Source organism: Gymnogyps californianus, chromosome 5, assembly GCF_018139145.2.
Source record: "Gymnogyps californianus isolate 813 chromosome 5, ASM1813914v2, whole genome shotgun sequence".
NCBI classification, from domain to species: Eukaryota; Metazoa; Chordata; class Aves; order Accipitriformes; family Cathartidae; genus Gymnogyps; species Gymnogyps californianus.
In genome coordinates, this window is record NC_059475.1 from 30,274,534 (window position 1) to 30,302,147 (window position 27,614).

The following is a 27,614-nucleotide window of genomic DNA, read 5'->3' on the forward strand; positions in this document are numbered from 1 at the left end:
TGATATTATTAACTTTTTCCTTTTTTAGTTCATGCTTCTTTCTAACCAACAACATTAATTCTGTGGGCACTAAGCTTGGCCGCCTTGGCAAATGCAAAGAAGAGAACAAGACAAAAAACCCTGTCACCTGAACAGTGTCATCCTCCCTCCAAAAGCCCTGGGTGGCGATACCTGCCTTAGAGCAGCCAGCTGAGCTTTGCATGACTCTTACAAGTTTTTATCTTGTGTCTAACAGACCATAGTGCCAATGCAGTATGAAACCCGGATGTCTTGCGGGCTCGTCAAAGGTCATGCCTACTCTGTCACGGCTGTGGAAGAGGTACGTACAGTCCCTTTCCTCCAGCTATGGGGAGCTGTGGTCTACACTGGCCTAGCACCATGCATGTCAGCAAAGCTATGAGAGGGCGGAGAAAGCAAAACAAATTATGAGCTAAGGAAAACAAAATTATATTTAAATTAAATGAAAGCCTTGTGGAGAAACAAACCTGTCCAAGTTTTGGCTTTCTGGGGAAATGGATATTCCACTGCTTGGGCAAAGGTGGCCACAGCCGGCCACCTCCTGGTCTTACAGCCTTCCTGCACTCACCCCAAGCAGGTCAGGCTGGGTGATGGCCCAGGAAAGCACCATCACTGGAGGAGCTGGTATCAGCGACTTGACAGGCAGAATGTTTCCTTTTGAACCTACTCTCAGTCTATTCTTGTTGCATTCTTTTTCAATTAGACAACATTTAAAGGGGCAAAAATACGTCTGGTAAGGCTCAGAAACCCCTGGGGACAGGTGGAATGGAACGGACCTTGGAGTGACAAGTGAGTAAAACAGAGCTTCATGTGATTTGAAAAAAAACATTGCAGCTTTATTTGCCCTTATGCAGCTTTGTGCATGACCCTGACATTTAATGATGAGGTATCTGAATTGTGTTTGCTGTTGTTTTGACACACGCACTTTGAAGTTGATCATAGTTGAGTGCTTAGCTGAAGCTGTAAAAAGAAAAGAGTACCTAAAAAAGATGTTAAGGGGGGTTTTAATCAATGGGAATGAAGAGAGCGCCAGTCTAATGGCACAGTCAGTCTGATTTCACTGTCTAGCAAGTACAGCAATGTCCATTTTCAAAACAAGATGTGACAGTAGAAAAATCTTTTAAGTTATGAAAGAACTGGATGAAGCAAGATATCAGTACATGAGCGAGTTTGGATAAAGCTTCTCATTAGGTTTTACTAAAAGGAATTTCAATAGCTACTCCAGCAATGAGAGTCTGCAAACACTTTTTTCTTCAAGCTAAGTAACATGAACACAGTTCAGCAGATTTTTGAGAGCTGCTAAGAGGAAGTCTGAAGGGAAGGCAGAGGGAAGTAGGACAATTGCTTTTTTATTTGGGCATGTGGAAAGGAGGGTAGCATTGGGAACAAATGGTTGCAAGGCTCACAAAGGAAAAATTATATGGATGTAGCAAGATGACTCTTGACTTTCCACTATATGAGGCTTACAGTCAATAGTAAAAATTTTAATGAAAACTGTATAGCAAATCATAATCTAACTTGTTTACTCTTTTGAAGGTCAGAGGAGTGGAACTTCATTAACGAAGCAGAGAAAATCCGCCTGCAGCACAAGATCATGGAGGATGGGGAGTTCTGGTGAGAATATCAGTCAAAAACCTGTGCTTCTCTAGGAGATGTGCAACCATAGCAAAAATGAATCACACTGCCCTACTTAAATCTGCTAAAACCATTGCAGTAATCCCTGTTCCCCTTCATATTCCCAATAAGCCCTGCTCTGCGATCCCCTCATTCTCCTGCCAGAACTTACTGAGTGCCACGAGCACAGTCCTTCTAATTATGCTACACTTCCACAAGCTCTCCATCACCCTTCCTATGTACCATCCTCTCAGCTCAGTTTCCCCCAGTTTGGAGCTGTACCTGCGTTAATTGACCAACCAGCAGGCCAAATGCATTAGGAAATCATGGCGCTCCCACTGCAAACTTGTCCTAATAGTGGCAGTATCGTTGGTCACCCTCCTCCACCTCACCAAGATCTTTCAGAGAACCACCCACCATGTAAATCCATTTGGGTTCAGTATCCCCTCAATTCCTCTAGGATATCATTTGAAGATTTCATGAGGCACTTCACAAAACTCGAGATTTGTAACCTCACACCTGATACCCTGGAAGCTGATAAACTCCAGACCTGGACTGTGTCAGTCAACGAAGGGCGCTGGGTGAGAGGCTGCTCAGCTGGAGGTTGCCGCAACTATCCAGGTGGGCAACGGGTCTTGAGAGGTACAGCCTCTTTGATGGGGACTGTATTAGATCCCACAGGCGAAGTCATATCACAGCCTATCAGTGCTCGGCCATAGGAAAAGCCTTGCTTCCTCAGTGGACGAAGCACGCAATTTTGTAGCTGGAAATCGTCTGTCACTATGTTTGTGACAGCACCTTGTAAGCCCAAAAGGCAGGCCTGGCAAAGATAAATCATTGTTCAAATACTTCACAGTGCCCCAAGTAAGATAAAAGAGAACAATTTCACTCTAACAGATTTCACTTGGGTAATCCACTTTCTGATAGTTTTAGGTGCTTTGGAAATTTGTCAGATGCCAGTTCTTCATTTTATATCCTCCTTTGCTGTGCAGTTTTGTTAGAACTATGTAAAACCCGTAACACATAAAAAAATATATATGTAGTAGCCCAATTTTAACCTTTCCCTCAGGAGCCACAGGCAGGGAACTTAAAAGTTCTCTTTGATCATGAGTATCATTGGAAAACTGAAGCTTTACATGTTTGCTTTGGGTTGCTGGTGGGATTTCACAGATACATTTTGGACCAATCCCCAGTATCGTTTGAAGCTCCTGGAGGAAGATGATGATCCTGAGGATGAAGAGGTTGTCTGCAGCTTCCTCGTCGCACTGATGCAGAAAAATAGGAGGAAAGAACGCAAGCTGGGAGCCAACCTGTACACCATTGGCTTTGCCATCTACGAGGTACCAGCTCTAGACTTTGTTCTTCACACCATGGTTGCAAATCCTGACAGTATGCATTTACCAAGTCACTGAATTATTCAGCCCGATTACATGAATTGCAATTTTTACTTTGCAAGAAACTCAGGGGAAGCCTGGAAGAGAGGAAGGAAATTCAAGGCTTTGGAACCATTCAGACTATAGTAACCTCAGGGTTTACCCCATCTATAAATAACACACTTTTTAGGCTTTTATAGTGCCTTAATGCCAGATTTTAACATATTCTTTCCCATATATTCTTCAATCTCCCTTTCATCCTTGCTGAAACGAAACATTTCATTGGCAGAATAGTGTAAAAAAGGAAACAGACATCCAAGACACATACATAGCAATTAACCAGGGTCCCTGCTATCGACTTCATGAAGAAGTCAATTTACTTGGTCCCTTGCACAAACATATTTAGTTCAGATCTTAGTGAATCTCATGTAGATCCCAAGAAATCTAGAAAGGAAGAGCGAAATTGCTTAGAATATTTATCTAACTTGGGGCATTTTAATTACTGGCTGTGTCCCCAGAAATCTATGTGAACGCCCTTCTGTATGGTCTATAAACAAGTGGACTCACCTAGCAGCTCTGACTGTTTCTTCTCTTTGTTTCTCCCTAAGGTGCCCAAAGAGGTATGAGCAGAACGGAGGCAGATTGACATCTTGGTGTATACTCACAGCTAGTGTTACTGTTGTGCCTGTCTGTAAGTCAGCAGGAAACTGTCCAGTCAAGTTTGTTTTCAGGGATGTAACAGAAGGGAAACTGCTAACCTTTCCGCTTTAAGTGTTTATTAGTAACATTTTGCGAGTAATTTTTAGTTCCTTCTCACCCGCACCCCATTTTCACTTGCACCTTTTCCTCAGTCCTTCTTTTCCGTTCTGTATGAGACCCGGCCATGGCTTGCATGGTCGGTCAGTGAGCCTGGGCTGCAGGAAGCAGCGTCAGCGAGCACTTTGCCTTTGCACTCCATGCAGAACCACTCTAAACCACTTCCATTTCCTCCTGCAATAATGCCAATGGCCTATATCCTGCAGCCATAGAGTTTTCTCTATAGTCTCAGAATTTGTTTGGAAAATCAACGGTATTTTCAGCCATTGAAGAAAACATATTAAAAGTACACAGATTAAGTTTTTCTGAGCCTGCCGGTAGCTGAATCATTGGCATCACAAGTTTTGCAAACAACCTCACCTGAAGGATATGTTACCTGGAAAACATGAAGATGACAGTCTGAATGCTGTCCTTGCTGACTATTTTACAGGTGGTACTTCTGCAGAAAACAGCCTGCAAGTGTTCTTAGCCCACAATTCTTGACTTAATGTTCATATTTGAACCAATGCAGTGTTTGATTATCGTGTTTCTTTAGCAGATACAGAATTCATGTTTTGTCCGGGCAAGGACACATTTCCACTGAAAGCACCTTCACCTTCCCACACTGCATGTAGGAGTTTGCATATACCATTCCTTGCCATGCCACCCTCCAAGGAAAGTAGCTGAACTTTGGTTACACACAACTTAGCATCCAACAAAACAGTCAGATAAAAGTGCCCGTATGGCAGAAGTCAGCCAACACTCTGCAGGTGGGCCCTGGAGCAGCTCTCAGAAGCCAACTAGACCCAGCCAGTAGTGCCTTAAAGGTGACAGACTCCGTATCTGTTACCAGCTAGCATCCCTCATCAGCTTCCTGCCTGCTAAGCTGCTGCTTCATTTGTGTTTTCTGTCCCAACCACGTACTGCCCACATGACAAGCCCCCTGGAGAATGGGTAAGACTTCCTTGAAGACAAATTGACTCATTTGTTCTGCAGATGCATGGTACTAAGCACCACTTGCAAAAGGATTTTTTCCTCTACAATGCCTCCAAAGCTAGAAGTAAGACCTATATAAACATGCGAGAAATCTCTGAGCGCTTCCGGTTACCTCCCAGCGAGTATGTCATCATCCCATCAACATACGAACCCCACCAGGAGGGAGAATTCATCCTGAGGGTCTTCTCAGAGAAAAGAAGTCTTTCAGAGTAAGTTGCAGATCCATTTATCTGGCCATAAAGGTGGAGGTGAGGTCGCTAGTCTGCTATAGTCATGTTCCCAGTTTGCTACACCCTGCTTTTAACTTTCTTAACCTCATTAGAAACTCCAAGCTGCAAACTCATTTCCCCGAGCTTCCCTTATAGTCTAACAAGGGCCTGCTTTGAATTGTCTTTGGAGAAGCTTACTACTTGCAGGATATCCTTTGTAAACATACCATTAGCCATTTTTAATAATGAAAATTAACCTGTTTATTTTTTATTGCTATATGCCACTGGCTGAAGTTTGGGCCAGATAGATCATTGAACCAGATCTAAGCTACCAGATTCAGTCATGAGTGAAACACAGAAGTAGGTAGTTATTTCTTTTGCATCCTGCTCTTCAACTAGTTTCCCAGAGCTCAGCGAATTGCAGCCAGTGTCACTCCACTTAGGCCAAACAGCTTCTGTTTTACTCCCAGTTCTCAAAGTTCAGTGTTATCAAGGCTCTTTAGAGGAGTAAACCAGGCAGCAGCCCTCCTGGAAGTGGTACTTGGGATGCTGTTGTGGTTTGACCCCAGCCAGCAGCTAAGCACCACGCAGCTGCTCCCTCACTCCCCCCCTGCTCCCAGTAGGATGGGGAGGAGAATCGGGAAAGAAGGTAAAATTCATGGGTTGAGATAAGAACAGATTAATAACTGAAGTAAAATATAATACTAACAATAATAATAATGAAATATAATAATAATAGTAATGAAAAGGAATATAACAAAAAAAGGAAGGGGGGGGGGGGAAACCCCAAATCAGTGATGCACAATGCAATTGCTCACCACCTGCTGACCGATGCCTGAGCAGTGATCCCCGCCTCCCGGCCAACTCCCCCCAGTTTATACACTGAGCACGACATTTTATGGTATGGAATATCCCTTTGGCTAGTTCGGGTCAGCTGCCCCGGCTCTGCTCCCTCCCAGCTTCTTGCACACCTGCTTGCTGGCAGAGCATGGGAAACTGAAAAGTCCTTGGCTTAATATAAGTGCTACTTAGCAACAACTAAAACCTCAGAGTGTTATCAACATTATTCTCACACTAAATCCAAAACACAGCACTGTACCAGCTGCTAAGAAGAAAATTAACTCTATTCCAGCTGAAACCAGGACAGATGCTCAGCTCAAGCTGGGAAAAAGCTATGTCTAGAGCCTGCAGCTGTAATGCTTGGAAGCCAGCCCACACCACTGACTGTTTGGAAAGTTCAAGTGGCTGCTTACAAACCAGCTACAGAAACAAGCAATGTTGGGAACACTTTCCTGATTTATTTACTTTCTGCTTTCTTCTAGGGAGGCTGAAAACATGATTGAGGCAGAGCGTCCATCGGTAAGTACTGTCCTGGGCCTCTTTTATACATGAATAGGGGTAGGGAGAGGAGGAGCATCACATCTAGGGAAACCTACAGCAGGAAACCATTTGCAGCCACATGACAGCTCCTTTAGCATAAATTCCCACATTTTTTCCTCATCAAGATACTTCTATTAACACTTGCTTTATGTACACTACTTTCTGATTTGGTCAGACCAAAATCTTTTGCCAGATTTGAAATCTGCTCCTGGCATAAAGAACCTGGATGCTAAGCATTGCCTTTGCCTCCATCAACGGAGATTATTCATTTACCGGGGGAGGCCTAGCTCTGTGCTCCAAGATATTTTGTTTGTGAAATTGGCATCTCATCTAATAAAGAAAAAAGTACCTTATTTTGAAGTACATGCTTCCTGGAAAGGGATTCTAATGATATTCTGATTCAAACTAGCATCTATGACAAGCTTTAAATCTTCACCCTGTGGTTTACGTATCTTTTTGGGAATATGCTAGAGCTAACAATACAATTGATCTTGAAAAAAATTCAGAGGAAATGCTCTTGCACAGAATTGAGCTCCATCAAACCTTGCTCAGAAGTATTCCCCTTTTGTTTGCTGTCATGATAACAAAATATCTGTCCAGATCTGGTGGAATTTAATTGCCACTTCAGATAACATCGATCTGTGGGCACAGAAGTCCAATCTCCACTGCACTGACAGGTTGGGAAAAAGAAAAGGACTAGTCAGAGCTAAAGGTACAATAGAGATTTTATTCAAGCAGACAAAGCCCCAGATGAGATGGGACACTGTTTTGCTATGGTTTCTGCAATTTCTGTCCTTCAGTATGCAATTTCTTGGTGGTTGCGTTTTCTCTCATTTTTGGAGATTTGAAAACTGTATGAATATAGGAAGTGGGAAAAAATTGTACAAATATAGGAACGGGAAAAATAAATGTGAGAAAGGGCAAGAGAAAAAATAAAACTTTACCATCAGCTCTGCATAATCTGGGTAAAATCTATAATTCTGTTTAAAACCACTTTTAAAAAAAAAAAATTTGTCTCTTTTTGTGCAGCAGAAGAAAAAGGGCAAGGTGGGTACTTGTGCAATGTGCTGAGTGCCAGCAAGGCAAAGAGCATGTGCAATGCATGCAGCAGGAGTGGAGTTCCTTGGTATCATGATTTCTCTGCATCTGGAAACTGATCTAGTTAATGAAGGGCACTGGACAAGAGGCCATTTGCAGGCAGCAAAGATTTTGTCTTCCTACACTAAATTCTAATGAAATAGCATTAGCATCATATACCCTTCTCACTCAAGGGGGTGGCAAAAGGGTAACAGAAACTTTTCAGCTTTATAAGCTTGATCCTCTGGGTTGCTCAAACTGCCCTTCCTGCCTGCCCCTCCGCAGGCACCCTGACACCCCTTTCTAGTGAAAAGCACCCCTTCTCCAGACTTGTACCCTCACATTTGCTTTCTGTTGCCTAATGCAGCTACTTCTCTTTCCTGAGGTTTCTGCTCACCAAAATCCAGGATTCTCCTTTTGATTCTACACAACACATTTAGGACCTTGAAAATGTAATCAGGCATTTTAATCTCAAGACAGGCTGATGGCAGTTAATACTCTAGGGTAACTCATGTACATCTTGTAGCAGCTTGCTTTGTTTTAAATGCACTAAAACAGAACAATTGCACGTGGCTGCTTACAGCTGAATGCTTGAAGAATTAATACAGAGAAAGAACATATGCTTTGCATAACAAACAAGCTCCTACACAAATACTCCTTTTCTGTGTAGATTTCAGATTCTGTGTGTTTTCAGTGCTACTGTCCTTCATAGAGAGGGGCAAGTTCATCAGTTTATCTGAGATTCAAGAATCTGGGAGGCTTATTTTGCTAAAAAAAAAAAACAAACAAACAACAACAAAACAAAAACCCCCAAAACTGCCCTCCCCCCCCCAAAAAAACCCCCAACATTTAAAAGGTTACTGGCTTTCTGAAAAGGAACGTTAGAAGCCAGAGATTGCACTATTTTGCAAAAAGACTTTTGCAGCTTTTTTAGCATATGGAGAGCAGTAACTTCAGAAATTCCTCCACCTTTTTTTTTTTCTTTCTTTCTTTTCTTTCATTCCCAGCTCTGGCTTCTCCGGTCATGTTCTCAGAGGTGGGAGCTGTTGCTGCATGCGCTTTACCACAGAAAGGTTGTCGCCAAATATTTTCCGTTCCACTGTTTCCTGTGTAATTTCCATTTCTCGTTTGCTCTCTTCCTTCTTCTAGCCTATCATCTTTGTTTCCGACAGAGCGAACAGCAATAAGGAGCTGACAGCAGATGAAGATGCTGGCAAAGATGGTGAAAAAACCCACGTAGATGAGAAAAAGGTTTCTGCAGCAAGTGGCAAAGGGGGAAATAGGGCTTGGTCTGGCTAGCATGAAAGAGTGGCTGGGGAGAGCACAGGAATGGGACAAAGAAGTGTCCTAAGATACTTAACAGCTTTTCATCAAATCTTAGCATAACTTGCATCTGGTTTATGTGGATCTAATGAGCATGAGCGAACAGAGACTATCCCTTCAGTTATTTAACACCTGTGCTGGAGGATTTAGTTGCTTGAAAACATCTCCTGGTTGTTCTCTGATACGAGGATCCCAGCTGTGAGAGATCCCTTCCCCACAAGCAGTGCAGTTCAATCCACTCTCGCTCAGCCCCCTGAAGCGGTACCCGCTTTACACAGGGCACACCCGTAAATTGCACCCGAGGGGCTTCAGGAGCTCCTGGCAATGATCACAGCCTCTCCCCATTACAAATTACACATCCCTATACCAGTCCCTGTCAGCCAGAGGAGAAAAGGACAAGTAAACCCAGGAGCTCCTGCACCCCTCCTCTTTTCTCTCACTACCGGAGAGGAGGAAAACAGGGTAGCGAATTCGGAGTTTCTGCCTGCAGGTGGGTGAGGGACGCGAGATGCAACAGCCAGATCCTGCACCCAGGCTCGTGGCATCTGGAGGCATGGCTCGAGTGTCTGCTTACAGGGAGTGTGCTGTTCTGCTGCGTGACTGCCAGAGCATGCGGGTGGCGAAGAGGGAACCAATCTTAACTTTCCTCTGCATTTAGGAAAAAAAAAAAAAAAAGAACTAAGCCAAGAAATTCACTTTACTTTGTTACACATAATTCCTGTAATTTAATATTGTGGGGGGAAAAAAATAAAAGATAGTCTCCTTTTTCAGTATTAGCCTCACAGTTCAGGCTTGCTCTGTGCACGTGTCTGAGAAAGCTTCACTTTCATCGTTTTCCTCTGTCTCATGCGATACTTGTCTCCAGCAAGGGGCCCCCCACATTACAGAGCTCTCAAGCCCAAGTCCCTCTGGTCAATTCATAGCCTACAGGGTGGCTATGGAGCAGATATGCGTCTTCTGCTCCGAACTTCTCCTTTGCAATGTTTTGAAACAAAGATTAGAAGATAAACATCTGTCAGTGAAAGTAATCATTTAGACTCCTTCCAAGAGAAAGGAGAGCAATGGGATGAAGTTAAATACTCAGCAGTTTTGCCAAGGAACACATTTACCAAAAAAAGGGGAAAGGAACAGGAGGACGACCTGTTCCTCCCAAGACCTCCAGATTCACCCAGAGGCTCCCTCACGCAAGGGCAAGTGAGCCATCCAGGCCCTTTCCCTTCCCTGCTGGGCTAAAGATGTATCTCTTCTTTCCTTGTCTCTTTTCAGCGTCCTTCAGCAAAAGCTCGTGAGGAGAGTGAAGAGGAAAAACAGTTCAGGAATATTTTCCGACAGATTGCAGGGGATGTGAGTATGCAACAGATCCCCGTCTCTGCCATCAAAGCAGCCTAGCCAAAACAGCACCTAAATCAACCGCTTCATGGATTCAAAACACTGAATTTTAAAATTTCCTTTGAATTTTCTTCCATCAAATTTCCTTTGAGATCTGAAGCTAAGCAAAATCAAATCAAAATCCAATTAAGTATACAGCTATCCTCATACGTACATATAAGCTATTCCCATTGTGTATGAGGGAGCCTTATTTAAATTCAGGCTTTTACTTCTATCACTACTACAAGATGCTATTTTGCATAGCATGTATAAACAAGTTGGAAATGCAATGTCCTCCAGTATATGCTTAACGAAGGAAGTTTAAAAACAGATCAAAGAACTGCATAAATCAAGAGGCTGCAAATGGGTTACAGGGATTTTCGCATTTTGCTTTTTGGCTTATACAGTGGCTTGAAATTACTGGTTGTTCTTCTAGTTGTAGTTTAATAAGCACTATATGGTAACTTTAGACCTACCTTGTACTGCAGCCTCAAGAAAGATTTGGACTAATATCTATATGAACTAGAATGCTCTCTAGTTTGAAACATGTATATGCCATACTGAAAAGTGTCCAAAGACTTCATACTTTTAGCATATCCATCCATAAAATGATCTGCTTAATATGGAGTGTTGTAATTAATGATATTCTCACCACGTTCCCCACCAGGACATGGAGATCAATGCTGAAGAACTCAGGAACGTTCTCAATAATGTCGTAAAAAAACGTGAGTTTGAGCATGTTTTTCAGTAACCCTAGACAAAGAAATCTGTGATGTAACGTAACCCTCCATCCCTGAGTTGCAATGTAAAAATTAGTTATGGTTTCAAACTCACAAATTTCCTAGTTACACTTCTGTGGACTTTGCATCCAAGACTTTAGTGAGCTGAACTTTTCATAGCGATGCTATGAGTCATCAAGTACTGATAATGCAGAAATGAGCAAATGTTCATTGGAAGCACCACACAGGATAATATGGCATTTCTAGCAGTCTGCAAATGCCCTTTAAAAAAAAAAAAAAAAAAAAAATCTAATGGAGAGGCAGACTTTTCTCCCTCTTTAGCAAACTTTAGCTTACAGACCCTGGGCTTGCTTAGTTACCTGTTTGTTAGTTCAGAGTTTTCCAGAGGTTTTTATTGTATATAACAGGTCAAGAAAAGTAATCTCTAATTCACAGGCAATAACATTACTTAGAGTCTTTTCGGATTTCTCTACCACTCATTTCTTACTGGATGAAGGAAATAGGTTTGGCTTCTACTTTGAGTAGAGGAAGAAGCACTTGCTGACTTGCATGATCTGTTTTCACCTGGGATCATTTATTTCAGATAAGGACCTAAAGACAGAAGGATTTGAACTGGAATCCTGCCGCAGCATGATTGCTTTAATGGATGTATCCTTTCCTGATGAAAGAGGAGTGCTTGATACCACACTAGTCCACTTGGGTTGTATTTCCCACCACTACACACACACAACTTAGTAAGCCAGGGAAGCAGAACAGTACGTTATAGTCTGTAGTCAGATAACACAGCATTCCTGGTTTGGCACATCTTAACTCCAGTCATCTCAACGTTAGTGTAGATGAAGCTATCCCAAAACAGAAAACTACAGAATAAGTCAGTCAGTATGATACCCTTCCTTAGGTATCAGCGACTGGCCAGCTCATATACTAAAGCATGATTTTTTTTAAATTATTTTCAAACCAACTCAACATAACTACAGTTCTTGCCAACAAACTTACTATATTTCTCTTATCTTTAAGTTTATAATGTATTATACATTCCACTGTGTGCTTAGCATGCAAGACATACAGAAATTCTCTCAGAGCAAGTATAATAAAACACAGTACAAGATGCCATATGGGGTTACCTCTGATACAACATCACTCATTTTTCCTATTTGACATAACGCATGATTTTGAGAGAACATAAGCGCATTCAAACATAACCAGAACAAAATTGTAACTACAACCCAGAGCCATAATGGTTGGAGCCTGAACACATTTTTGTAAATGGCTTTAGTCAACATTTTGCTTAGTTCTCTATTCATTTTAAGCAAGACAGAAAGAGCTTCACTGTAGGATAAAGCTCAGTTGTCTTAAAAAATGTTGGGTAAGCTTCACATTCGGAGGCATTTGGAAAGAGCCCACTAAAACATCCTGCTTATGTACTTTATAATAGCTCCAGGAGCAAGCCTCTCTCCTGTACCAGATGTTTGCTTCTACACAAACTACAAATAGTACTTCACACTCCTGAAACAAAATACTATGCACAACAACCAAAATGTTCACAAATATTTTACTGCACAGCTCAGCCAATTCTTAATGCTGAGGAGATCCTGAACTTAGTTTCACATTCATCCCTTCACCAGTAGTTGCAGACTTAATTAATTTTCTCTTAAAAATATTGTGGTTTTTTTACCTGAATGTTTGCATCACAGACAGACGGCTCAGGGAAGATAAACTTTGACGAGTTTCGACATCTCTGGGACAAGATTAAAAGCTGGCAGGTATTGCTGGTATCCGCAGAGCTGTTCTTCATAGCTTCTGTAGTACAAAAGCTTGTGTAGGAAAACCAGAACTCTCTACATACATTACAACAAGAAGAAAAGCTAAAAAAATTACAAATTAGCTTCTAAAATGAAAAGTAATGTCTCTGCTCATCCTACTCACAGCCTAAGCAAATAGCCTGAATCTCTGAAGCTCCAGCGCTCATGTAAGAACTTCCCCCATGAGAATACCACAAAGGCATACAAACTGGAGGAGGAGGAGGATGGGAACTAGAATCAGGCCTCACAAATAGCTTAATTAGGACAATCAAGAGAGAGGATTGACAGCATAAACTCAGGTCAAACAAGGAGAGTCTCTAGGGGAGAGCTTTTTGCTTCTCACAGCATGGATCTAAATTATCTTACTTTGTGACCGAGAGGAGCTCTGTGCTAACAACTCAGACTGTTGCCCAACAACAGCAATATAAGGCAAATGGCAAAGACTCCAAGTGCCTGAGGCACATATCCCATATTCAGTCAGTGGGTACATTCAACAGAAGTACAAGCTTTTATTTCTGTTGTGTATTTATTTTTTTCTTTTTCCAGAAAATTTTCAAGCGATATGACACGGATCATTCAGGAACCATTAACAGCTACGAGATGCGCAATGCAGTCAATGATGCAGGTACTTCCCCCAGGGTCCAGTGCCCAACAGCTGAAGAAACCTTATTTTGTTTGATGTATCACAGGGTGAGATCAGGAACACAGTTCTGCCTTTTAAAGGCTGCCTTTTAAAGACAGACCCTAGAGAAATTAAAAAATCCTTTTTTTCCCCCAACAGAGCTTCTCAAATATCCAAACAGCAAGCCTTGTATGTCTTGCTGACCAAATAGATCTCCTCAGCTCTTTAAACTTTCCAATGAATGATGCTCTGCTGTCTTAAGGATCTCCCACTCGGGGTCCTGCTGTTCAGGGGGACCAGGGAGTGCTGAAGACATTTGCTCTCATTTAAGCTGTGGATTCTTTATGTTTGTGTAAGTAACAAACAAAGAACAGTGGAAAACCTTCAACCCAAGTGTACAGGCACTGAAACCAAGGCAGAGCAGGTTAATGTCCAAGTTTGCATCAGAGGTAGTTGGATGGATGTTTCTTGAGTCCTGCTCATGTTTCTTAGGCACTAAGGCACTGCGGGCTCAGTCTCCTCTTCTACCTGCGCAGTGAGAAGAAAGTACTTTTGCAAAACTTGCAATTAATGAAATTTGTTCTGCAAAGAGAGGCTTCTGACTTTTCTTGCTTCTTGTCTCAAACTGGTGTGCTTCTTCCCCTGGACAGCAGGCCTCCCCCAGCAAATGTCTTTACCAGCTCTCTAAAGGAGCAAGATGACTTCTTTAATCAGAAAATCTGTAGTATCACTATAAACCTAGACGGGATGATTTCAGTGACACTTCATCTTCAGTAGTATTTTGGCACATCAGCTACCAGCTCATCATGGGACAGAAACAGGTGGCTATCTTGTACTTTACAAAACATCAGTGATTCGATCCTTTGCTAAGGACAAAACTACACCTGGATTTGGACTCCTGCTGCAGTAGAAATACAGGTTATTTTTATTTTCCAGGTTTCCATTCTCACCAGGAAAGTTGCCAATGTAAAAAAAAAATTATTTAAATACCTCCTGCCCTGAATTTAGAGCTAAGAACACATTTGACAATAAAAATTTCTCAGTCTTACAGCATGTAGGCTGTGCATGACCTTGCATTTAGCCAACAACCAGCAGTATCCACATCACGACAGACCCTTTAAGAAGCGCGGTCACATGCTGCAGCAGTCAGTGCCACAGTTCGGTAACACCACGCCAAGGAGTTAACTCCTTATCTATTTTTTGACCATTGTGTAATTGTGTTTTCGTAGCAACTTCCTCCTAGGCTTCTGTCGCCCAGTTTCTGTTGCTTTGCTCTGATCAGGATCAGCTAAGCTGCAGACTCTTTGGTGTAGACCTCTCCTCTTCATACTTAGAGCGTGAGGTAACTCACGTGCTATTGGCCCTCCCAAATCATAATTTCAAAATTTTACTCCTGTTTTAAGAAAGCAGCTGGACACAGGAAGGCTCCTTATAGCTTTACTTCATTTTATTTAGTGGCTGCAGCAGTATCCTCCAGCCTGAGCCTCGGCTAGGCCTGGGAAGCGCCTATGGCCAAACTGCTCCTGGAGACCTGACCGGCACTAGCGCTTCCCCCTGGCTGCGGCCCAGCTGTGCCCTGTTTCTGGTCCTCTGCAGGGTTTCGGCTGAACAACCAGCTCTACGACATCATCACCATGCGCTACGCCGACAAGAACATGAACATTGACTTTGACAGCTTCATCTGCTGCTTCGTGCGCCTGGATGCCATGTTCAGTGAGTGGCTGCCCTGGTTTTACTGCGCTGCCTCCCCTCCTCGCCCCCAAAACGCACTGTCGTACTCAAAGCAAAGTTTGTTTAAAGCACTACTACCTATATATAGTATTAATAATTAAAGATATGTGCTTAGAGAATCTAAAATATGACAGCCGCCTCATACAAACACAAAAGAAACACAGCAGAAATGCTTGCTGACCATGTAAGTAAATACCTGCACAAGTTTGCACAACACAACAGGAGCGCAATGTGGTTCGCTATCTGGGATCATCTTTACACACACAGTAATTTAATCTACTCCATATATTTTTGTTTCCTTGCTTTAGGGGCGTTCCACGCCTTTGATAAAGATGGAGACGGCATCATTAAGCTCAATGTCCTGGAGGTAAACTGCTTTATGCCAGTATTTCTAACACAATGTCACAATACTAAATTTTAATCATATTATTCATTGCACATGTTCTCAAGGGAGTCTATGAGAGTTGGTCTGAAATTGTCATCCAATTGGTAAGAGGCTGCAAAACCTCCTAAAAATTTTGCTACCAGTTTCACATGGAAAACATCCATGATCCACCAGTAACAGCTGCTCTGTAAGACTCCAGTTGGTGCTGAAGGGCACAGCTGCGGACTCTTCCTATCATCTTTAAAGTGCTTCAAAAACTTTGGGGATTTTTTTTATGAGGCAATTTAAATCAAACATACTGATATGGTGTTATATGTTAATGGGGTTTAACATCATAGTTCTTTACCTTTTTAAAGTCTTATTAAGAAGACTTAGTAAGTTTCAACTTAAAAGCATGTCTTCTGCTAGGGAGACTATAAAAAAACCCCTTCACTTTTTGCAAGGGAAGGAGGAATAGGAGCAAGAAGCCTAAGACAAAATTCCCCACTGTCACTATGCTTCATACTAAGTGTCAGCAAGCAGCTGCCTTCCAGCTAGAGATGGTGGTGTCTCAATACAGTTTGTTGGAGAATGCCAACAAGTCTTCCATCCTTTAATTCTAACTCTTCTTTCAGTGGCTGCAGCTCACGATGTATGCGTAACACCGGAGCCAGCGGCCACTTCATCAAGAACACACTCAAGACTTCTATTTTGAGTAACTAGCTCCATTCATCCCCAAGTGCAAACAAGAGCATTTCCTAATTACGTGCTTCGCTCGCCGAAATAAAGAGCGCATGGGAAGAAGCCCTTGGAAGAATGGACAACCATACTCCAGTAGGCAGACCAGTGCGCATATTCTGTAACTACTTTTATAACTTCCTCACATTTTCCTTTGGGCAACAAGGATTAATTTATTAAGCTTTTTCTGCATGGTAAAGACATGGAGCATGCATCGTTATTCTGCTTATGCTGACAACTGGAAAAGTCTTCCCTCAAGTCAGGCAAAACTGGGACTGTATCTGAACTGTGAAAGTCAGAGGTGTTTACTACCACCTTGTAATTAGTCATTAACTCTTTGTCCTGCTTTTGATACTATCATTTCAGCCTCTTCATAATGTTGACTGAGTATTTCACATTAATACTACGCATCCCAATCGCTTACGTTGTTATAAATGTGGCTGTGCAGGTTGGTTCTCTGCTATGCTAGAAACGTGGAAGTAAGGCACAACAGACTGCAACACCTAGGTACAGCTTGGTCTAGTGCCTCAGCAAAAGTATCAGAACTGAGCAATTTGCTCTCAGTTTTAGTACCCCCATAGTATCTTAATTACACATTGGACATTTAAAATGTTTTTTATTGTAACTGCATTCTCTGTAACATTGAGAAAGTTGTTTCCCATTTGAGACAGAAAACCTCGTATACATACAAATTTATGTATCTACACACACACTCCCCCCCCCGCCCCGAGGTCCTATTTCCTGACAGTACTGTGTATTTCTTTATTGTAAGAGGCGACTTGTAGCAGAATCAGACACTATGTTAGCATGACCACTTTGGGAAGATTATTAGAACGTGTAAGTACAATTAGTTTAATTGAACCGAAAATAAAATCAACTGGATTTTGGCCTACTCTTCAGGGCTGTTTTTTGTTTTTATTTTGAAAGAACAGAGGAGGATGAAACATTGAGCACTCTTCCATCATTCTCCTGACTATATACAGCAGCTTTTGGAGTTTATGGCAAGCATGAAATCAGCTTAATATCTCAAACACTTGCCAGTTTGCTGCTTGAATGTATTAAAAGAAAAAAAAAAAAGCACTTGAGAGGTTCCATCGTTACCAGCTTTTAAGGATGACAGTCTTTCAGAACTGGTCAATCGTTGAGCAATATAAAAATGGAAGGAAAAAAAAAAAAATGTGCAAGAAAAGGTGTGAAGAGACCAGATTTTGTCAGAAGAACCTTCTACTTAGTTCTGTAGTGGTGAAAAGTAACAAAGCAATCCACTATTGTAAAGCAAAATTGTAAAAACAAATTGTTGCATCCACTCAAAGTTATTCTGGTAAGTAGCACACTTAACTGAAAGGTCACTAAGAAACAGAAAACCTTTTGACTATAAAGGTCTTAATGTTGTCTGGCACTGTAACTTACTCTGAAAGAGTAAGAAAATCCTATAGTTTATCTAAAGAAGTGTTACTCTCCTTTAAATTCAACTTTTGTTTTAACCCAGATCACATTTTTAAGATGACTGGAACACTAGGAGCCCTGGGTTCCAGCCATGCGTTACCTCCACCAAGCTATTATTTTCCATACAAAAAATACGGCAGAGATGCTCTTAGTTGGGATGTTCAGAGAAAACCAAAATCTATCAGCCAAAGATCAAAATCAGGATTTTTGACTGGCAACTCAAAACTGGTCCTTAAAGTCCTGGTGAGTGAACTACCAACAGCTCTAGAGAACTTCCCTTTGCAACAGGCCATGAAGCAAGGGAGTCAGTACGTCATCCTGGAGGCGCCAGCTGGGTGGACAGTTTCCATTTTCCCTGCCGAACAACGAGGTCTGAGATTCCTGCACACTGGAAGCAAAAACTTGCAACATTCCTTCAAAGTGGCCTGTCTGATTTTATCCAGCCCTCTTAAAAAAGGAAAAAAATCCAGAACAAAGTCAAGTTCTACTGAATCCTGTGAAAGAATCATTCTACTCAAAACAAAAAAGAATCAGACTGACAAACCATAACAATATAAAGAACTTTTATTTTTCTTTTTCTTTTGCCCTCTTCTTTTTTCTTCTTTTGCTGTGTAAAGTTTCATTATTACACTCACAGCTTTGTACCAAAGTGAGAGAAGAAAACCATGGTCAATCTGCGCACATGTTCTACACAGCTTAACTTATTAAATGTTCAATCATGTTGTTTTATTCCACTTCCAATCTTCAAAAAGACTGTTTAACACTTACAGCAAAATGAAATTTGAGAAGCTGGCAGGCGCATATAACAGAATATATACCTACACAGTTTGCTCTTTCACAATTAAATATTTTACAAACAGCTGAAACCGTTTCCTTATCCTTCCTCACATATTCTGCAACTCTGGACAACTTAGACTGTTTGAATGATAGTACCATACAAGCCTGAAAACCAAGATTCATCTGTGCCTGTGTTTTAATTCAAAAGAAGGGAAAAATATTTTCTCAACACCACGTTTTTGTGTCTGGGAACCTGCAGTTTGTTGCGAGTTTGCAGTTATCGTTTACCTTCATCTGGCATTATTATACAGTTTGAAAATGTGCATTAAGAACTGCACTACTTCAAACAGACTGCACGGCCAGACTCCCGCTATTTTGCAGAAGTCAGCTCATGCGCTGATAATATGTTTAAAGTCTGCAATCCACATGTAAGTGACACAAGGCAAGCAGAAGCTGAGATATTTAATGCATCTTCATACCAACAGATGCAGCAGTTTTCCCTCCGGCCCCTTGAACATACAGAAGCAGCAGCGTTAGCCCACAGAGTATTTTGCACTGCCAGTTAGCTGTTATTTTTTTTTTTCCCTGTGATTTGAAGGAGAAAGGAGCAATGAATATAGACCAATCCTAGCATTGTCTTATCATTCAACACATGTCAGGCTATCAGGGTTGGGGAAGGTTAAGCTTTGCCGCACGAGAACTTTAAGTGATCATTTTATGCTACTCGCCCTACTTTTGGAGCTCAGGCAGGGCTTGGTATGCCTATGGCACAACAAGTTCTCACACTTTTGAAGAGGATGATATAATCGGTTTCAGTAGCGCCTGGCCCATTCTTTATATCATAAAAGCACAGAATGCACTTCCTGTCCACTGGGGAGGCTCATAGCTTAATAGGCGCAATGTCAGTCCTGCTAAGAGGAAAATGGTGGCTTGCCCCCCAAAGGGCCTGCCATATGTAGTCAGCCATATAGCAAGTCCAGAACTCATTATTTAACATTTGACTAATAAAATAAACACAGCTAACCACAAAATAAACCCTCACTCTACTCACTCTTCTACCCACAACTTTTTACTTGCATAAAAACCAAACTGAAAACAAAAATAGTCCTGAAACAGGCTTCAGATGTGCAGTACTGCTTTTCAGGCAAATATTACGCCGTTAAATTTCACAAATAGTCCGCCTTCCCAAAGTTATTACACTCTTCGACCAAAGGTGTATCAGGAGTCAAAACCCTGAATTGCAAGACCGGAGAGGATCTCATTAATGGCTACCAAGCCAATACATTAGCTTGGCATCTCTCTTCTGCCATTGCCTCTGGAAGAAGTGAACGGCCAATAGCGAAAGCTGCACCGAATTCCAGCTGAACAAATAGGAAACCTCCCCACAGAACTCCAGAGAAGCTTGGGGATTTCCACAGCTGCACAACAACTTCATAGCAAATCCTTTTAAGATATCCTCAGGACAAAGCAGCACAGCATTTTCCTCTGAACACCTGAGCAATTTTTAAAATTGTTTTTAATTTATGAAGCAAAGTTTTATAAACACTCCTGCAGCTCTGCTATTTTCCTGCCTCTTATCCATTTTAAGATTCTTACAATATATCTGAAGTGACTTACAAAGTAGCAAAAGACACCACTGCTAAACCTAAAGCTGGATTTCAGAAGTCCAGACTTTTCAGGAGGACTGTTTTCAAGGACAGATAAGGAAATACCATGGACTACAAGAAAAGGAAGTCTGCTTCCACCAACTAGAAAAGATAAACCCAACAAGCAATCAGGAATGCAAATAAAGTGCAATAACTGTGTTTGTTACAACACCTAGTGAGAAAGATCTTCACACGTTCCTGAAAACAGCTGAAAGAATGTGAAGAATCACAAGGAAGAAGTAACAAAATCTACTCCCACACACTGTTTTTCAGAATGCTACAATCACTCCACATGCTTGTCCTCAGGACACACACACCTCCATACCTTCACTTCAAGCACAGTCCATGAAGGACAGCTTGAGACGTTCACATTGTTTATGCCACATTTTTACATGCTCCCTCATTGTGGTTCAAAAAAACCCGAGAACTCTTGAATATCAGTAATTTTGGAAATGGCTTAAGTATTACGCAGTCTTCTGCTTTTAGGTCATGAAAAAAACAAACACTCTTGGAAACTTTAGAGCAATACAGCCCGCATCAGAAAACATTTACACTGCTCAGAGATTTCCCTGAACTTGATTCTCTCTTGAACTGCTTCATCCACAGACCACAGAAAGAAAGAAAGGAAAACAACCACCAAAACCACAAACACACGCCCCAAAAACCAAAACAAAAACACCCTCAAAACAGCCTGGGGTCTGAGCCACATATTGGGTTTTTTTCCTGTCCACAAAAAGCTTAATAAAAAAACCCAAATAAATCACCACAACAGCATTGGAACCGCAGAGATTCCCATGTCTTTGAAGTAGGATGCTACTGCATCTCATTCCTATTCTACTCCTGTCTCTCACAAAAAAATCATCAATGTCAAGCAATTACAGAGAAATTATGCTTGTCCACTAAGACAATACAAAAATAGCGTGCTTCAGAGAAGGCCCTGAAGTTCCTTGATTTGATGGCAGTGGAACATCCGTGGCCTTTCCTCAATCACTTTCTTGGCCTAAAAAGGCTTCTTTATAGTCAAAGAATGAGGCTATAAAACTTATTTGGTCTATGGTTGGCATACCAAGCCTCAAAGTAGTGGTGAAAGAGATGCCCAGTAAAAATAGTACATTGAATTTGTTTGAAAAGCGCAGGATTCATTGATAAGCAGCTCAGTTTTGACACTGGGCTGTCTTTACCTCCTGTTACAGTTTAAGGAAACCTCTGCTTTTTTTATCCTGAGCAGCAAGTTAGGCAAAAGTGAACACAAAGCTCCTTGCTAGATGACTCTCATTGTTTAAGAGAGCTCTTTGCTAAATTAGTGTCATTATGGGAGAGAGGATCGCAAATGCAAGAAGTACATTTCACTGAACTTAATGGGTAAAGTTTTCCACCCCAAGGGACACCTGCAGAGGAATCCCGACAACTAGAAACAGTCTTCCCCTCTGCACTGGCTTCTCTGTGGTACCTTCTGTGCATTAGTAGAAACAAGACTTTTACATGCAATATGCATTTTGTATCCTCAGCTTCTGCTTGAGAACTTTAGACTTCAAAATCCTTTAAAATCCTACTCCATTCTTTCCAGTTAATATAGCCCAAGCCAACTAAGCCACAGCAGAAACAAAACACTGCCTAAGGGCATGCACTTAGACAGGTAGTGCCTTTGCATTTCTCTTCGTTTGCTATGCCATGAAGATATGGGACTGCGAAGCTCAGTCACTAAGATTCCAAATAAAATCAGGAATCCAACTATGGTGTTGTATCAAGATTGCAGTGGTTATGCCGGTATTTAACCAAAACAAAAGCAGCCGACACCACTTACTTTCCTGTACATAAGGACCTATATTTAAAAAGACTAAGATTGCAAAGCACGTGAGTGGAGCTGCTGTTCTGGCTGTTTTGCTGGTACTGGCATACCTCTCAAGAAATAACTGCTTTCCTCCAAATAAACAAAATACCGCAGGAGGTACAGTATTTAGGGCAGTCACTGTATATATTGTGCCAGTTATAGCAATTTTTACACAAGGAATAAAAAATAAGTTACAATTAACATTAAAAAAATTAATTTATTCCAGTTCTCCATAAAATACCTTTTCTTTTTATGAAGAAAGTCAAAATGTACACTGGATATTCAGGTTACACTGTTAGAATTTGTGATATTCTGGTTTGCAGAATTTTATTAAAATCAGCTAAAAAAATTGGATACAACATAAAAACAGACACATCTTAGACACTTAACAGGCTTCAAGCTGAGTTTGCAAACACCAGCACCTATTGTAATCTAAGTTCTCAACACTGCTCTGGACTTCCCAAAGACTCTCAGACTATGTTTCTTTAAAAAAAAAAAAAAACAACAACAAAACCAAACAGAAAAAACAAACAACAAAAAATCAAGGCAGACAAGAGGAGGGAATATTCTTATCTGACAATGAATTAAAAACTTGCAAGAATCTTCCATCTGGGCCAAGTCTTAATTGACCAGCCTTATTTCTACAGAGTGCAACACAACCTGCAGTCTCTGTAGCAAGGCATTTCAGCCCCACTCCATTTTTGCACTCCAACTGGGAAAAGAGGAAAGACTGGAGTATGAAACTGATGTTATTTGGAATAATTCTGACATATAAAATTACTTCCCAATGTGGGAGGTGAAAAGCTTCATGAGTCAATCCTGCTGTCATCCTCAGCATGTCTTTCAATGTGTCCTACAGCATCCTAGAAAAGAACCAGAGAAGTCACTTAAAAATAATAATAATTATTATAATAATAATATACAAATAATATAATATACAAATAATATAATAATATACAAATAATATAATAATAAACAAAAAAACAATAAAAACTTTGCAAAAGATTCTTGAAGCCTCAGTGAAAGTGACATTCTGGATAATATACATTTTTTGGCTTAAAGCTTCTAAAAAAAATTAAAAAAAAAAAAAACCAAACAATGCCAAGCTGTTAAATCACTTATACAAAGTATCTCACATACCACATGATTCAAGGCAAATAAAAACCAGCTTCCTTTCTGACTAGAAGAGCATATCAAATAAACATATCATATCCAAAGCCAGTGCTTAAAGAGAAACTAAGGATTCTAATTCTGTTTCTTAGTTCTCAAAGAAACCTCGTTCTGTTGCGTATTTTGAAAAGCATTCAACAGGAAGGTAGCTTATATTGCCAAGGAGTAAAATGTGGATTTTACCTATCAGTCTATAGGTAACAACCCTCCTTCCACCCACCCCCCAACCCTTTCCACATCACTTAACCCAACTCTTATGTCTTCTGCATTTTTTTCCCATCTGTGCTAACATTTACTCAGAAATTTATGCACTACTTATTTAAAGATTGTTAGCAAAACCAATCCTGTGTGAAAAATAAACAGCATCAGCATCCACAACAATGAAGGGGGGTAGTGACGGATAAAAATTAAGAGGATAAAAACCTGTTTCAAGACTGATGTTTGTTCATCTTAAACTTTTCCTACAAAAACTTAGTAACATCTTGAGTATAGTTATCAGAATTTCTTCTAATATTTCAAGAATTTTACAATTTCCATGTAATATTTTAGGATCAAACTGTTTTAAATTGACCATATCTCAAGTTACTATACTTAGCTGCACTCTTCATCCGTCACAGGTTGACCTGAACCCTGCCTTGTATGACTGTAACTGTATGGAGTTAAGCCTGTCAAGACTAGAAGAATTTAACCCTTTTTAAGATAAATAGGATCAAGTCCCACAATTGTGGTGATATAAAGTACTTTATGCTACCAAATACAACCATGTTAGTTCAACCACATACCTGCTTGGAACCTTTCCTGGAAGTAAAGAAAGCATCACAGTTCTTCCAACGACATTTTAGGGTCTGAAAATTTGGGTTGGTGTGGTCAGTTAGTAAGTGTTGTTTCAGATGGTCCACAACTCCAAAGATCAGCGAACATCCATGCCACTGGTAGAAGAAACATGCCAGAATAAGCCAGGGAAAAAGAATTTTAGCTCATGTTTTCTTCTTGCAACTTTACAATATTCGACCAAGACTGTTCACACGCATGCCACCTCCTGTAACTTTTTACTGTTCTTATTCCATTTCCATTCTCAATGGTCTCTATTCCTTTAATTACAGCTTTACAGAGATTCTTCCTCTAGCCAAGCCTAGACCATCAGCAAGAATGGCAGGAGGAAGAGAGGAACTAAGCCTTTACAAGATTTAAGCTTACCTGAAACAGAGTCATTGGGAATTTAATTAAACTTATTTAGCAGAGTAAATTAGCTTTTCTATGTCACTCAGCTGAAGTTTTTGGTTTTAAACAGTTCCATGTCACTATCTAAAAATTGCCAGAAAGAAAAATAATTTAAGATGCTACTATCAACTTGCCCCAAAGCATACACATATACTAAAGACCATGAAAAATGGAACTACTGATATATACTTACATTTAAAATGTACATACACATTTTAAAAATATTATTGAATTGTAATGAAGTAAAGGTCAAGCTATCCAAGACTGAGTGGTGACCACCCCCAGAAAATTAGTCTAAAAACTATAACAAAGGAAGGCTAAAAACATTTTGCTCATTACCCAGCAACGAAAATTCTGCATCAGATTAAGCCTCACAGCTCTGACGCTGCCATCATAGCATCCAGTGTAGATCTGTAAAAGAAACATTTAGGGATAAGCAAGCTAGGAATAATAGAAAAAAAAATGAAGTCAAATTTTGAAGGAGGCTTCACTGTAGAGTGTATTAGGTGAAAAACAATAAAATATCAACGTGCAAGGCTTCTAAATTTAAAAAATGGGTCTAACTTAATTCTTTTAAGATTTGCATTCACAGTTTACAAAAACATACTAATGAATAAGAGATGGTTCCATAACTTCTATCGCTGATAGTGTCATGTGTGTAAAAGTTCAGAAAACTTTTATAATGTTACTATCCACTGAAGTGAAAAAAATTTTAGGTGTAAATGTCAAGTTGAATATATTTCCAGGACTTAACCAGTTATATGTATATCAAAAAGGGATGGAGAGGAAGGGTGAGGAAGAACATCAGAATTTCAGAAAGAGAAGACTGATGCAGATCCTGAAAAGGTAGGCAAAATGACATCTTAAAAAACACTTTTGTTAGACAAATGCTCCACACAAAATTGTCCTTTGGAAAGAAAAGGATGTCAGATGCTCATAATCCCATAAAGAACATTCATCGTTAAAAAAAGTCCTCACATAATACAGGAAACTCTGCAAGCTGAAGATTTCATTTGTTATTTTTGTTCAAGTCTTTTTGTCTCTTGGAAATTCATCACTAGGATATAACAGCCAATCTGCTGTGTGTAAGAGACTACACTTTACTACTAAGACTACTAAAGAAAATTATAATCTTTCACTCGTCACTAAACTTCTCATCTGAACACTTCTTTGATTTGAGAATGCCCAAAACAGACTATTGCTGGGGGACAGTTCAAGCCTCAGACTGTAAGCACAAAGACTGAGTGCACTTAGCTATCCATCTCACTCACATGAGAAGTGAAGCTTGGGCAGTATGTATTCCAATTAGTAGATCAGTTCTGTTAGACTTGATTCTTCTGTTATTACAGATCATTACTACACCTCTTATTTTACAATACAAAAGTTTGCAAACAAATTCCTACACATGCAAGCGAATAAGTGCTTTTAATGACTATTTTAAGCAAGTTATTTATCCAGAAGTGCTTCTGAAACCCATCTTGCAGGGCAGACGCATGAAGATACCTGTGCACCTAAATCAATTGCATACCTTTGTTTAGGTTCTATACAAGGTTACTAGAGGTTTGACTGTGGGTGAAATTTTTCTCTAGCATCTATGTGACTTTCTTGAGTAAAAGTCAAACAGGATTGATGCTTGAAAAGAGGGAATATTTTATTATTTCTAGACTCCTCATTGCAATCAACGCTATAAACAGAACTATTGTTTTAAGAGTACAGTAAGCTAGAAGGTAATTTTTCCCCAGACAATAATATTATGTAAATACAAAGCTGTCACAGCAACTTGATTTTTTGGCTGACATTTCTATTCTTCTTAGTCAGACAGCAGGTTGATTTCACTATCTGAAAAAATTAAACTGTCTTGTATATGCTTGTGGAAATTACAACCTTCTCTTTGAGACCAATGAAAAGAAGGAAGTTACCATGCTCTTATGGATGGTCATACACATGATCATATCTGTGTGGCCTCCATAGACTTGCAAGCGGTCGTGCGACTTGAAAGAAACAGAAACAGATATTTAATAGCATGACAGTTAATAGCCATTTTTCACAGACATGCAAATGACAATGCTTCCAAGAGCAGTTTCCTGGGTAGCAACTAAACTCCTCTGGTGGATTCCAAATTTCACAGCCACCCTGAAAGCTCACTTTTGCTTACATTACTTCGGTGAGTCTTTTTGTCCAACTAAGCACTTGGTCTTTCAGCAGACAAAACTAACTTTTCCCCACTTTTCTGAGCTGTCACTGTCGTATGTATTGTCTATGTATTTTGGCTGGTGAGACAACTACATATTCTCAGTGACAGGAAAGAGAGGGATGGGGAGAGACCAGTAAGCAAAAACATGACTTCTACTTGACTTCAAAATAATTAATTAACACGTATTAGGTAAATGTCATTAGTAACCATCTATTTTGTTACCTGTAGTTCATAAACACGAACAAATTTATCCAGACATGCTGTCACCATCACTTTCCCAAGAATGTTCACAACTGTTACTGCATGGTTATGGCCTTTATAGATCCGTACCAGCTCTCCAGTCTGCATCACAAAAAACCAAAGGTAAACAGGTGTTTGGTTTTGTTTTTTGGGGTTTTTTTTTTGTTGTTTTTTTTTTTAAAAACAACAAAACAAAACAGTTTTACCTAACCTAGATAGGGTAGCTAGCTTCAATGCTCATTACTCAAAAAAATGGAAACATCCTTTATTAGACTTCCTTTTCCTATGAAGGCACTTCTAGATTATGATCAAATACTACTTACCCTTTTCTTTGCCCATGTTAACACAGAGCCATGCCAGTACAATAGAAGTGCATGCCACTATGAAAAGCATCTACTTCTCTTTCCATCATTAGTTACATGTTCCCACCTACCCTGCAACTAGTACTGTGCTATTAGTACTAGCAGTATTTATGTAGCCACAAGGATCAGTGAGCAAATTTAGCTAAGTACACAGAAATACAAGAATTTTTGTCAATCAAAATTTACCTCTGATAAGTTCCTTTATCTAACATAGCTACATGAATGCTTCTGCTAGCACAGGGAAAGATGGTGTAAAAGAGGAAAAGAGTGGCAGGCTAGAGACAAAGCATTCACGACAGTATAACAGCTTTTGAACGAGCTAGTTTGGAACACTGTGTGTGTTCCTCAAGTTCTTCCTGTGATAAAGAAACTTCCCCCACCAGAATATCTCATATGGCTTTGCTCTGAACCCTTTCCACATTATCAGCACGTTTGTAGTAATATTTGCAAAAGCAAGATTCCCAGATAAAAACGCATTGCATATCATATTACAAGAGTCAGCACATTTATGTATCCTCTGCATGCCTCCTTAGTTAGCTATAGTGCATATTCACATTAACAAAATCATATGAGTTCC

At 40.3% G+C, this 27,614-nt stretch overlaps 2 protein-coding genes across 15 annotated transcripts in view; one reads left to right on the forward strand and one right to left on the reverse strand.

Moving 5' to 3' along the window:
• CAPN3 (calpain 3) overlaps window positions 1-17,100 on the forward strand; it is a 31,323-nt gene extending 14,223 nt beyond the window's left edge. The window contains exons 7-24 of one of the 5 annotated variants that reach the window (XM_050896936.1): window positions 236-319; window positions 722-807; window positions 1,555-1,632; window positions 2,093-2,253; window positions 2,803-2,972; window positions 3,614-3,625; window positions 4,797-5,005; window positions 6,328-6,364; window positions 7,415-7,432; window positions 8,612-8,722; window positions 10,052-10,129; window positions 10,821-10,878; window positions 11,477-11,541; window positions 12,588-12,656; window positions 13,242-13,320; window positions 14,914-15,030; window positions 15,357-15,415; window positions 16,048-17,100. In XM_050896936.1, the coding sequence (XP_050752893.1) occupies window positions 236-319; window positions 722-807; window positions 1,555-1,632; window positions 2,093-2,253; window positions 2,803-2,972; window positions 3,614-3,625; window positions 4,797-5,005; window positions 6,328-6,364; window positions 7,415-7,432; window positions 8,612-8,722; window positions 10,052-10,129; window positions 10,821-10,878; window positions 11,477-11,541; window positions 12,588-12,656; window positions 13,242-13,320; window positions 14,914-15,030; window positions 15,357-15,415; window positions 16,048-16,074 (1,518 nt within the window). In that variant the 3' untranslated portion in view covers window positions 16,075-17,100. The remainder of the gene's footprint in view (window positions 1-235; window positions 320-721; window positions 808-1,554; window positions 1,633-2,092; window positions 2,254-2,802; window positions 2,973-3,613; window positions 3,626-4,796; window positions 5,006-6,327; window positions 6,365-7,414; window positions 7,433-8,611; window positions 8,723-10,051; window positions 10,130-10,820; window positions 10,879-11,476; window positions 11,542-12,587; window positions 12,657-13,241; window positions 13,321-14,913; window positions 15,031-15,356; window positions 15,416-16,047) is intronic. The other 4 variants (XM_050896933.1, XM_050896934.1, XM_050896935.1 and 1 more) reach the window with 4 other exon arrangements.
• A 5,298-nt stretch (window positions 17,101-22,398) lies between these two features.
• The window catches only part of ZNF106 (zinc finger protein 106), a 31,085-nt gene continuing 25,869 nt past the window's right edge, over window positions 22,399-27,614 (reverse strand). For all 10 annotated transcript variants that reach the window (XM_050896892.1, XM_050896891.1, XM_050896889.1 and 7 more), the window contains 5 exons: window positions 26,658-26,777; window positions 26,161-26,232; window positions 24,581-24,652; window positions 23,803-23,949; window positions 22,399-22,713 (listed from right to left, as the gene is read on the reverse strand). In XM_050896892.1, the coding sequence (XP_050752849.1) occupies window positions 22,657-22,713; window positions 23,803-23,949; window positions 24,581-24,652; window positions 26,161-26,232; window positions 26,658-26,777 (468 nt within the window). In that variant the 3' untranslated portion in view covers window positions 22,399-22,656. The remainder of the gene's footprint in view (window positions 22,714-23,802; window positions 23,950-24,580; window positions 24,653-26,160; window positions 26,233-26,657; window positions 26,778-27,614) is intronic.